Genomic DNA, 12083 nt, shown 5'->3' with positions numbered 1-12083 from the left:
TTGATGTTGTTGTATTTAATTTCATCTTGGTGGGGTCAATTTTTAGTCTTATTTTGAAAAAGTAAAGCCATGTTTCATGGAACTTTTTCTGGTTTTATATGCTTGGCCAGCTCCCCCTAGATTTTTGAGGTCCCTGATGCTGCATCTCCCGGAGATTTAGTTCCTTTCCCGTTTCATCAGGCACTGGATCTGGCAATTATGCTGGTGATGGTTTGCTCTGAAGGATGCCCCTGCACCCTGCCCTTTGGCAGTGCTTCCCATTTCATCCTGGATTAAATCCATGGCAAAACTACCCCTCCACACTTCTGGTCAGCTTTGGGTGCCAGGAGCACCATCAGGTCCTGTTTAAAATAAGGGCCTTGTTGCATTTTGTGCTGCACACAGAACCTTCCCACTGCACGTGTTTTCTTGAGGTCCCATGATGCAGGTAGAGGATTTTTGGGTCTGTCTTGTCACCCTCATCCTGGGCAAAGGGATGGCTTGTGGATGGTGGGAGAGAAATCTTGAGGAAATCCTGTTAGGGCTTGTGGACCATCAGTCTGAGCAGGCAGAGGGTGAGGAACAGGGATGCTAAAGGGGACATGCAGAGGTGAAGTCACTGTTTTCCTGCTTCTGATGCCCTTTTTTTGCTGTGGCCTGGCATGAAGAGCTCATTCACACCTTCCTGCTCGTTGGGACCTCCAGGGTCCTTCCCATTGCTGCTTTTAAGCAGCTGGTCCTTGGCTCAGCAGAAGCCTTGGGACCTGCCTGCAGCCTGAATGTCCCTGCTTGCAGGTGAGGAATCTTACCTGAGGCTGGACCCAGGGCATTTCCATTTGCTCTTGGTATTAAAAATGGAATTAAAAAAAAAAAAAAGTATTCCTATTGCCCATATGGTGCTGGGAGCTTCAACCACAGCCCCAGCTTTGTGATCAGAGTAGCTGGGAGAGTAGGAGCAAACATCTAATTTGAAAGCTGTGTGCACCCACCTGGAGTGGGAAAGGGCTGTCTGTGGTTCCCAACCAGTGGGACAGAATTTTCAGTCAAAAGGGAGAAGCTGATGTCTTGGTCTTCTGCAGAATGTCCATCAGGAGATGCTTGACATCCCAGGGAAGTGTTTTCCCCATTGAAGTGAGAGGCAAAATAGTCTGCAAAATATTGATGCCCTTAGAGCTGCTCTAGGGGATCAGAAGGCTCTGAAGCTGTGATGCCTTTGTGCTCCCCCCATCCTCAGGACACAGAGTATGTGATGGATCACAGGTTGGAATACAGATCTTCCATTCCTCCTCTCAGGTCCTCTCCTATGGGGACAGAGTGAGAGAGTTGGGGTGTTCAGCCTGGAGAAGAGAAGGCTCCAGGGAGACCTGAGAGCACCTTCCAGTGCCTGAAGGGGCTGCAGGAAAGCTGGGGAGGGGCTTGGGACAAGGGCTTACAGTGGAAGGACAAGGGGTAATGGATCAAAACTGGAAGAAGAGAGATTTAGGTGAGACATTAGGAGGAAATTCTGGAGTGTGAGGGTGGTGAGACCCTGGCCCAGGTTGCCCAGGGAAGCTGTGGCTGCCCCATCCCTGGCAGTGTTGAAGGGCAGTTGGATGGGGCTTGGAGCAGCCTGGGCTGGTGGGAGGTGTCCCTGCCCATGCAGGGGGGTTGGAACTAGGTAACTAGGTCCCTTCCAACCCAAACCATTCTGGGTTTCTGTTTTTTAAAATCTCCTTCCTTTGTGCAACCAGGACCTGTGGGGAATTGGGAGCACTGCAGTGGAGAGAATTTAGGCACGAGTCCATAATAAATCACTCATCATTAGTGCATCTGTTTACAGAACAACTCATTTCAGTGGGTGAGAGGCTGTTTCCAACTGAAAAGCCTTTTGGTTTTGGTTAGAAAAGTGCATGGTATTGCAAATTTCCATTTTAAAAGTTGTCTAGTTTACAAAAATGGGAGAATATGTTGAAAATCTGATATTCTGAGGTTCTCAATTTTTTTTAAAATGGGCTCTTCCACCCAGTCTTAGTGTCAGATTACTCACTGGTTGCTGTAACTTTCCTTTCCGAGTGGTTGTCGTTATGGTCTGTACAAGCTAGGACTCTGGGAGCAGCATTCCCTGTATATTTCCTATATGATTTCCTCAGAAGGTCCTTAGATTGAACTTGACATCAAAAGACTCCTTAAACAACAGTCGAAAGCATAATGAGATCCAGTAGCTGGATGCTGAAGTTAGAGGAACTACTCCAGTGGAAATAAGATGCTAATTTTTGAGGCAAAGGGAGTAATTAACCAGTGGAAGCCTCTGCCAGAGGTTGTGGTAGATTCTCTGTGGCTTGAGGCATTCACATGTCAAGATTTAATGTCCTAGAATCCTAGAATGTCAGACTGGTTTGGGTTGGAAGGCACCTCAAAGATCATCTAGATCCAACCCCCCTGCATGGGCAGGGACACCTCCCAGCAGCCCAGGCTGCTCCAAGCCCCATCCAACCTGCCCTTCAACACTGCCAGGGATGGGGCAGCCACAGCTTCTCTGGGCAACCTGGGCCAGGGTCTCCCCACCCTCACAGCCCAGAATTTCTTCTTCATACCTTATCTCAGCCTCCCTTCTTTCTGCTGGAAACCCTTCCCCCTCGTCTTGTCACTCCACACCCTTTGTTCAAAGGCGTCTACAAGATGTCTTTCTACAAGATAAGCTCTGGTTCCACCCCATGCTCCTGCCCAGCAGTGCCCATTTATGGCACAGTGCAGGGATTTTTTGGAAAGGCCCAGTGATTTTGATGGACTTTTGTCTGACCTTGCCACAGCTGGGGAAAGCTGTGCCTTCTGCTGTGGGAATGGCCAAGTGAAAGACTTGGGCTAGACACGAAGTCAGAAGAAAAGGTTATAAAAGTCCAGCCTGGGCTTCTGCATCCGTGCCATGCAGGGAATTCTGCAGGGAATGATTTCCCCAAAGCAGTGATTATTGTGAAGATTTTAGTGGCCACCACCAGAGAAAAATGTGGTGCTGCTTCCAGCTGGAGTCAGCTCTGCTCTGCGGCACCATGAAAATGTTTACTACCTTTTAGAGCCCTGTTTGTGTTCTGCAAGCCCTCCGTTGCTTCCACTGCCATTAATTCTAATTACAGCTCTTTTTCTGTGCTGATGGATAATCCTGCTTGGCTTTCAACACTTCGTTAATACAAATTCAGCTCTGGGCAGAAAACTCGCGACTCTCCAGAACGCAACCAGTCAAACCAGCAAAAGCAGGAGTGTTTGGGAGGATAGACTCTGAAAGACAAATGGATGGATAATTAATTAGAAGGTTATATGTCACTGGAGGCTTTTCTAATGACTTCTGGTGAAGTGCCCTAACTTTGCTTGCTTGATTTATGGCATTATTAGAAATCCTCTGCTGGCAAACTGCCTTATAATTTGCTGCACGTTGTAATTTATCAGGATGCCTTTGGTCAGGCTTTATTTTTGTTGGGATTTTTCTTTCTTCCCCCCCCTCTCTCTCCTTCCCCCCCTTTCCTCCCAAGATCTTGCTGGTAACTTGCAGTATGCTTTCTTTCCAAAGTTGTTGGTTTTGTGTTTTTTTGTTTATTGGTTTTGGGTTTTTTTTTTGTTTTTTAAAATGACAGAGGGATAGAACATCCTGTACCAATTAAATCCAATATGCTTGGGAGGGACTCCCAAACGGGCTTGTATGTGGTCAAAGCTACTTTAAACATAGCTCATTCCAAACTACCTAAGCATGAATCTTTGTGTTTTCCTTGTGCTCTTGATAAGCAGCATTTCTGCAGCTTATTCTTTCTCACAGTGCTGTCTTCTTCTTTCAAGGAAGGAGCTGCAGCTCTAATAGGCTAAAATATTGTGACACCTCATTTTCCATGGAAGCCCCAGACTTCAACTGAGCAATAACAGGGACAGCAGAGATCCCAGGGAACAGGCACAGGAAGGTGTTTGCTCTTAGGATCAACTGCTGACACCAAAGCAGATGGCTGAAGCTTTAAGGGGTGCAGACAAGGCAGAGAAAAGAAAATAAAAAACCAAATCAGCAATAGGTTTGCCTTCCTTGATTGCCTTTGGCAGACTCTTTGGAGATGGGCCATGGACCTGCAGGCTGGGTTTGGACTAAGAAAATAAATCAGGATGGGGCAGGGCTGGAGAACCATCCCCTTGCTGCTCAGACTGCCTGATTGCTGGCATGAGCCTGGGTTTTGGCCCACGGAAAGCAGCACATTCCAGAATCGTGGCAGAGCTTGGTGGATGCTCAGGGATCAGGGCCAGGGCCCATTTAAGGGTCCAACCCACTGGGCAGAGAGGATGAGGTCATCAGTCTAGGGGGGACAGTGAGGAGAAGGAGTCATAAGGATGGGAGGAGAGGCTTGGGAGGTGAATACAGCCTGGGGGTTTGTGGGGAACAGCACAGAGGAGAGCCAAGGGGAAGGGGCACTGGGTTCCAGAGGAGAGGGGGAGGCTGGAGCAACTCAGCAAAGAACTGGACGTGTTTCCTTACCTGCAAGAAAGGCACGTGGGCACTGGGGTCAAGGTCCTTTCCAACCAGGATGATTCTGTGATTCTGTGCTGGGAAGGTGCCAAAATTCTTACAAAGATATGAAGAGGGGGAAATCTATCTTAAAAAACTGGTGGAAGGAGGAGTTGAATCCAGGAGTGAGTCCTTAAGCTTGGTTCTTAGTGCTTGGGGCCAGCAGCCTCCACTGGAAGAAAACAAGACCTGTTGTCTTGTGTATATGTGGCTTTTTTTTGTCACCCTCACTAGTGGGGAAAACACTTCTCCCTTGATTGTCTCCACAGGCTGAAGCTGGGAGCTCTGCTCTGACACCTGCCCTGAGTGCAGCCCCAGCTGCAGCTCTGTGCCATGCCCCCCAAAAATGCTTTAGCAACCATGTGCTGTCCTGCTGAACCCGCTTCAAAACCAGCTTTTATTTTTTCTGTCCTTCTAGAACTATGCTGCTATGAAACTGGTGAAACCTTTCAACTGAAGCTGTGCTGGGAGACACCTGAAGGTCCCGTGCCTGCCTGGGGGTTTTGGGAAGAAGCTGTGGCCCTGCACCGGATCATACCAGCAGATGGAGGAGGAACAGTCTCTCTCAGGCCCTTGGCTGCTGCCAAGAAGAATCAAAGAATCATTTTGGTTGGAAAAGACCTTTAGGATCATCAGGTTCAACCATGAGAAGATACAGTTTCCCTGAGGCATCGTGCAGAATCCCACCTACAGCACTCGCCTCGGAAGCAGCACGTAAAAAACACCTGTTCTGAAATACTTCTTACTTTGCTTCTTTATCTGTCTTCTTCTTCTTTTGTTGTTGTTGTTGTTAAGCTGCTCTGATTTGTAAAGCTTGAATAGCAGTGCAAAACTGAAGAGGGTAGGGGAGGAAAGGACCTTTTCGTGTACAGCCTGTTATGCTCATGTGAGCATACAGAGATGCTGCAGAACTTAGAGGAGGAGGGCTGGGCTGCTGGTGCAGGCAGCCAAAACCTCTCATGTTCTCAGCACACTTTTCTTTGCACTCTGAACAAGCCTCAGTTTTCCTGCAATGTGGATTATCTGGTGTATATGTGCCTGCTGAAGACAAAAGCTGCAGCACAGCCTGAAGCCCTGGGCTAATCCACTGCTGTTCCAAAGCAAGCAAAAACCATGACCGAGAGGCAAAAACTGGGCAGGGGGGTCAGTGGAATTGCTAAACCAAAACTCCTATTGCATGTTGCACTCATGAAGGATGGCACATCCTGGCTCATGTTTTTTGGAGCTTGTTTTCCCTCTGAGCTGCTCTGTCACCTCTACAGTCCTTCGTGCCTCCCTTCTCAAGCAGCGCGGTTGTGTCGGAGGCAGCGGGGCCGGGCTGAGCCCTTCCCAGGAGAGCAGAGCAGGGCACGGGCACTTTGCTTCTCTCCTCTCCTGCTTTAGGCACCCCCTGCAGCCACAGGTCCATGCTTAAGCAGGACAGTGTGAACCAGAGTGCAAGGTGAGCTGTGGAGCTCACTGCTGTGGGGCAGAGAACCTGCACTTCTGGGGGTGGGTTTGGTGCCCTTCTGCTTTGCAGACAAGCTGCTGTGAGACACATCCTGCAGGTCTTGCTCAGCTGGGCTCACAGAATCATAGAGACTGGTTTGGGTTGGAAGGGATCTTAACAATCATCAAGCTCCAACCCTCCTGCCAGGGGCAGGGACACCTCCCACTAGACCAGGTTGCTCCAAGGCCCATAGATGGGGCTGTGGGGACATTCCTGCTGTTTTCTGTTCCCTCCTCCCATCCATCTGTCTCTCTGCTGCTGCAATCAGACAGAGCAGTATCATCTGAGGGATTTCTAGCATTTTGTAGTTCTGGCTCATGTCATGTGAGGGTGCTCATCAGAACAGCATTAGTCTCCAATTTCCATCCTGTATCCAGTCATCCTGCAAAGGAACCATCTCCCAGAACAGGGACATCAAGCATGAAAGCAAATGTCCCTTTGAGAAACAGCTGTTCTGCTGCTCCAGCACTGCATGGCTTTACTGTGGTCCCTCTGATGAGAAATAGATCCTTCCCCACTGCCCTTCAGCAGGATAAGACATTTCTTCCTTGGTCTTGTTTATCTCCCAGAGCTGTTGCTGCTCAGCATGACATGTGAGAACAAGTAGCAGTAAAAAGTGATCCTGGGGGATCAGAGTTTCTCAGGACAAACTGTGCTAATGTGAGCTCCTGCTCTGCTCCAGCAAGGCACTCAAGTCTGTGCTTAGCAGAAGGCAGGGCAAAAAAAACCAAAACAACAACCCAGGCCTAATTGCTTTGCTGGCTTGGGATGTGATGTGCTGAGCATTAAATCCCTTGTTGCTCAGTACTGTGAGAGCACCCAGACTGCACAGGGCAGCTCGTGTGTGGAGATGATGTCTTTGGCATAGAGAACATGCAGCTATAAAGCCCTGTCCTTGCTGCTGAGGTTTGGCTGATCCAACATCCCCTTCCCAAAAGCTTGAGCAGTCAGGTTGGCTCTGGCCTTGCACACCCCAGGGTGGGTATTTCATTTTACTGGCATTTGTTCAGTTTTTCCCTCCCAACCTCATTTGCATTTGTTGGCCACTATCAGACTACCAGGTCTGAGTCAGGTTTTCCATAATGCTTTCCCCCTGAGGACCTGATGAGCTGAGGACAAAAGCTGCTTCTGCTTGCACCTTCATGAGTTTTGGGCTTTGTATTTTAGGCAAGTGTTGGTCCTTGTAGCTCTTCCACCATGTCCCCCTCTGCCAGGGCTGGATCCGTGTCTCCTGCTGAGCACTGGCACGCCTTGCTCCCCTGTCCATGGTGGGAAATCCAGCCCATTATTTCACTTCCTTGCTTTGCTTTGCAGAGACTGGTCCCATCCTGGTCTTACTGTTCTGTCACCCCTGCCTATGTCAGAAACTAAATCTTGGTGCCAAGAGCCCTGAAGAGACGAGTGCTTCATTCTTCAATGCAGAACACTGCTTGTATCTGGGTGCTCCTCACCCATTTTATCACAACAACCACTGTCTATCCCAGCAGAGACCAGCAAACCTATCAAAACACACTCTTGTGTTACCTCTCCAGAGCCTCTACTGGTAAGAAATGATATTCTATGCCCCAGCACTTGCCAGCAGCTCTTCCCTGACCAACCAGGTGAGTCATCAGAGATTTGAGAGCAAGATCCAGGGCATCCAATGGCACAAGGAAAAGGAGAGAGTTCTATTGCTTCATGCAATCCTCCCTGCTCCCAGCCCAGGCTGTGGGGACAGTTCTCATGCCAAGAAGACCCCCTGGGACTGGGGTGGGTACAAGCAGCTCTGAGCATCTGCACACACCAACTCAGGCCCATGTGCATTGCTCTTTGAACAGCCACATCCATCTGTTGGCCTGACTGTGGGCTCTCCAGAGCTCAGTTCTGTCTCTCCACCAAAGCCAGCCAGGAGGTAGAACTTAGATATAGCATTATCCCTTTTGGCTCCCTGGCTCTCAGGGGTTTGAGATGCTTGGAAGATGTGTGTATCACCTGTCTATGCCTTACCTGCAATTCTGCAACATGCACTGTGGTTACAAATGAAAAGCTCTGAAAACTTCTGCTTGCTGCTGTGTTTTATTGTGTATTATTGTGTTTATTGTGTTGAGGGAATGAGGGCACCTTCCCTCTTTCGGTGTGGGAATGCAAAAATACAGTTGGAAGGAACAAGTCTGGGAGATGGTGGCTTTTGTGCTCCTGTTTTCTCACCTCTCTGATGCTGTTGCCAGGGAGCAGAGACAGAAAGAGAGAACGGAACATACGGAGAAGAGAGGAGAGATCATAGAATGCCAGGATGGTTTGGTTTGGAAGGGACCTTAAAGATCAGTGTCTCACCACCCTCACAGCCCAGAATTTCTCCCTCACATCTCATCTTGGTCTCTCTTCTCCCAGCTGGAAGCCCTTCACCTCATCCCATCCCTGCCTGCCCCTGTCCCAAGCCCCTTCCCAGCTTTCCTGGAGCCCCTTCAGGCACTGGAATGTGCTCTAAGGTCTCTCTGGAACCTTCTCTTCTCCAGGCTGGACACCCCCAAATTTCTCAGCATGTCCCCAGAGCAGAGGTGCTGCAGGGTATGAGCAGACACTCTGAGCTGGCATTGTCCAAACCCTGATTGTCCACCCCCACCTCAGCCTCTCACACCCCACACATCAGTGGGAAGTCCCACCAGGGGACCAACCTAACCATGCTGAAGACATGAGAGGTGATCCTCCCTAGAAAGGGAGCAGGAGATTTGAAGACAGGCCTGGCCTGCACGTGCTGGGCACATGCAGAAGTTCATTGCAAAATGTTCTGCTGCTTGAACACGTTTGTGATGCTTGCTTTCCTATTATTCCCTTGGCCTCCAACTTCATTGTGTGTACAATTTAAGGCTGGAGCTTTGAAGTGTGTGAGCTCCTCTGGGGACACCCTGACATCCCCCTGTTGTGTTCAGTCCCTGAGCTGGAGGGCAGCAAGATGAGGGGCTGGGAAGCTGCTGCCCTGCAGAGGGGCTGAACTCCCTCCTCCTCCAGCAGACTTCACTGGCACGTTGAGATGAAGCATGCAAAAGAGATGAACTGATTTTCCTCTCCACTAATAACTCTGCTCTTCATTGCCTGCTCTTATTTGCTCAGAAGAGAGAGGCTTCCACCCAGAAGGGTGGGCTGCAATGGAGAGGTTTGAGGGGAGGGAGATGGAGCAGGGGTGAGGGGGACAAGGGGTGGGAACCAGGCCAGGGCTCTGCCATAAAAACACTTTGCACAGCCTCTTGCAGCCATGTTTGTTGGTTTCACCCCTGTGGATGGGGCTGGTGGTCGGTTTTGCTTATTACCTGCTGACAGGCAAGAACACATCTGGTGCATGGAGTCCAGGAGAACTGACCTAAGGGAATGACCTGCAGAGAAGACCCTTGTGGCCTCCTGGCCCCGAAGTCCATTAATCTTCAGATGGGAAGGTGAAGATAGTCCTGGCCTCAAATGACACATCTAATTTCAGTCTTGATTTGAGGTCTAACCCCTCAAAACACTCCCAGATACAGAAGGGTGTTTACTGGTCCTGGAATGTCCTCCCTGGTAGATGCAAACAGAGAGGAAGTTATGAGTATAAAGGCTGCTCTGTTGGCTCTGGACCTCCTGGGCTAATAGTCTGAACTTTCTACCAGCCTCCTCTATGGACAGCACTGTGCCATCCCTGCTGCCAGCCCTGTCCCTGCTGCTGCAGTCTGTCTTCATCCAGACAAGCCAGACATCAGGCACGTGGGGGATGATCTGCTCTGATCTGTGTGTCGAGGTTTCCAGGCTCTGCACAGGCTGAGGATGGAGACACCCAAACAACGGGGCATGAAGGTGCCGTGTCTGCCTTGCAGCAGCTTCCAGGAGGAAGCTTTTCCCAGTCACATCCCAGCCTCCTCCAGTAACCAAACCTTTAAACATGCTCTGCAGCAGAGCAGGCTCAGCACCAAGGAACTTCCTCTTACCTTGGAGTGCAACTTGGTCTCTGCCTCGAGCCAACTCCAGGGACAACCCCAGGTTGCTTGTCTCCCTGGCACTTGGCAGCTCTGTCCTCGCCTTGGAGCAGTGGCTCCTCATCCATCATCAGGAACATCATGGAGTTGGACCCACTATCAGGCATGTTGAACAGAGTCCTCTGGCCCTGCATGATGGGTGTCCCAGCTTCTCCTCCTGCAGCTCCTGGGACAGCAACAGCAACTGGGACAGCACGTCCATGAATCTCAGGAGGGTTAAAGCCCACCCAGTCCCACCCCTGCATGGGCAGGGACACCTCCCACCAGCCCAGGCTGCTCCAAGCCCCATCCAACCTGCCCTCCAACACTGCCAGGGATGGGGCAGCCACAGCTTCCCTGGGCAGCCTGGGCCAGGCTCTCACCACCCTCACAGCACAGAATTTCTTCCTAATGTCTCATCAAAATCTCCCCTCTTTCAGCTTAAAACCGTTACCCTCATGCTACTGCTCCAGGCTTCTCATGCCATCCCTCCCTGCCCTTGTCCCAAGCCCCTCCCCAGCTTTCCTGGAGCCCCTTCAGGCACTGGAAGGTGCTCTCAGGTCTCCCTGGAGCCTTCTCTTCTCCAGGCTGAACACCCCAACTCTCCCAGCCTGGCTCCAGAGCAGAGCTGCTCCAGCCCTCTGAACATCCTCATGGCTTCCCTTTAGTTCCCCTTCTTTTTGGTCCTTTCTCCACTCTCTCCTCCTTCTCCTCCTTTACCACCTTTACCCCACTGTGGGTTGCCATCAGTTTGTGTCCAGCCCTCATCCATCCTGCCATCCCAGGAGGAGTGGAGAACTGCAGCCTCATGAATTAGCAAAGCCCCAGCTCTTGCAGAGGCCTCCCTCTCACTCTTCGTCCTTCTTCTCAGAACATGTGTGAAAGAAATTAATCTCTTACCTCCTGACAATGGGACCTTTTGGTGGTTTCCTCTGGAAGCAGCATAATCCCATGTTTATGAAAAGCATGAATCCAGGGCACTTAAACTGGATCGAGTGCCTGGGGCCAGCTCAGCAGTTGGTGGAGGAGGCAGCAACCTCTTTATCCCCTTATTTTTTTGTCCTTTGGAGCAGACTCAAGGTTGTACTTCTGTCTGAAGAAAACAAAGACAAATAGGATTTGGTGGATATGGAAAAGGGGGGAAAAAAAAAAGAAAACCCAACCCTGAACGAGCAAGAGATTTATGGTTGCTGTTTGCCAATGAAAACACAGTGGGAAGAGTCATCTGCTTGCAATGTAGATGGCTGTAGGGTGGAAAACAAAGCCCGAATTGATTGTCTTCTTCTGTAGTCAAGAGACAACAATTGGCACCTGTTGGGGTGAGTCACTGCAGCTGAAGACAGTGGTGGGCTGGATCTGTCTGGGGACGTGGAGCTGCCCAGGGACTCGAGAGGGGACAGGAAGGTCAGGGGCTTTGCAGTCTACTTCTTCAGCGCTGGAAGTCCGGCAAGATGCCACCAAGGCCAGCTCTGTTGAAACTCCCCTCCCCTGCTGCCCATCCTTGCTTTGTTCCCAGGGGACTGTGAGCAATCTGGAGTCAGGGCCCTCAAAATCATGACTTTTTTTCAGGACTTATGCAATCTGAAAAGAGAGAATAAAAAGAAGACTATAAAGGCTGCTTTTGTCTCCTTCTTTCCCAGCTGTATGAATAATTTGGGATCTGAAATTCCAAGATTTTATCTGCAAGTAAAAAACCCCTAAAAATACACATATTTTTGTATGAGGACATTCTGACATTTCCTTCAACTCCAGCACCTGCTGTTTTAAGAAGTACCAGAAGACACAAATCTTACAGGCAATGGAGACAGTTGGTATCATCTTCCTCATGGCTTGAACGTGGGAAACCACACAGTAATGTTGGAGACCTTCACTAATCCTCAAATGGTTCATAAAGATTGAAACTCTGAAAGGAAAATCCCCTCTTTCCCACCTCCACCACCAATCTCAACCAGGCGCCGGTGGAACCGAGCACAAAATGGGGACCTGGGCCAGATATAGTCCATTCTGGGTGACTTCAGCCTTCCTGCAAAACTAGAGAGGAGGGAGTCAGCCAGGAACCTGGAGCAGTGCCTGGACAAGATGGGAAGGATCTGGGAGAATGGAGATTCCTGGTAAGATGAGATTGGAAGATGTGGGCAAGAAG

General features: G+C 50.0%; 1 protein-coding gene across 13 annotated transcripts in view; it reads left to right on the top strand.

Moving 5' to 3' along the window:
• The window catches only part of DYSF (dysferlin), a 98280-nt gene extending 90264 nt beyond the window's left edge, over nucleotides 1-8016 (top strand). For all 13 annotated transcript variants that reach the window (XM_051617311.1, XM_051617306.1, XM_051617304.1 and 10 more), the window contains one exon: nucleotides 4911-8016. In XM_051617311.1, the coding sequence (XP_051473271.1) occupies nucleotides 4911-4949 (39 nt within the window). In that variant the 3' untranslated portion in view covers nucleotides 4950-8016. The remainder of the gene's footprint in view (nucleotides 1-4910) is intronic.
• The last annotated feature ends 4067 nt before the right edge of the window (nucleotides 8017-12083 follow it).

This window comes from Apus apus, chromosome 4 (assembly GCF_020740795.1).
Source record: "Apus apus isolate bApuApu2 chromosome 4, bApuApu2.pri.cur, whole genome shotgun sequence".
NCBI classification, from domain to species: domain Eukaryota; kingdom Metazoa; phylum Chordata; class Aves; order Apodiformes; family Apodidae; genus Apus; species Apus apus.
This window is presented reverse-complemented; position numbering and strand designations above follow the sequence as displayed.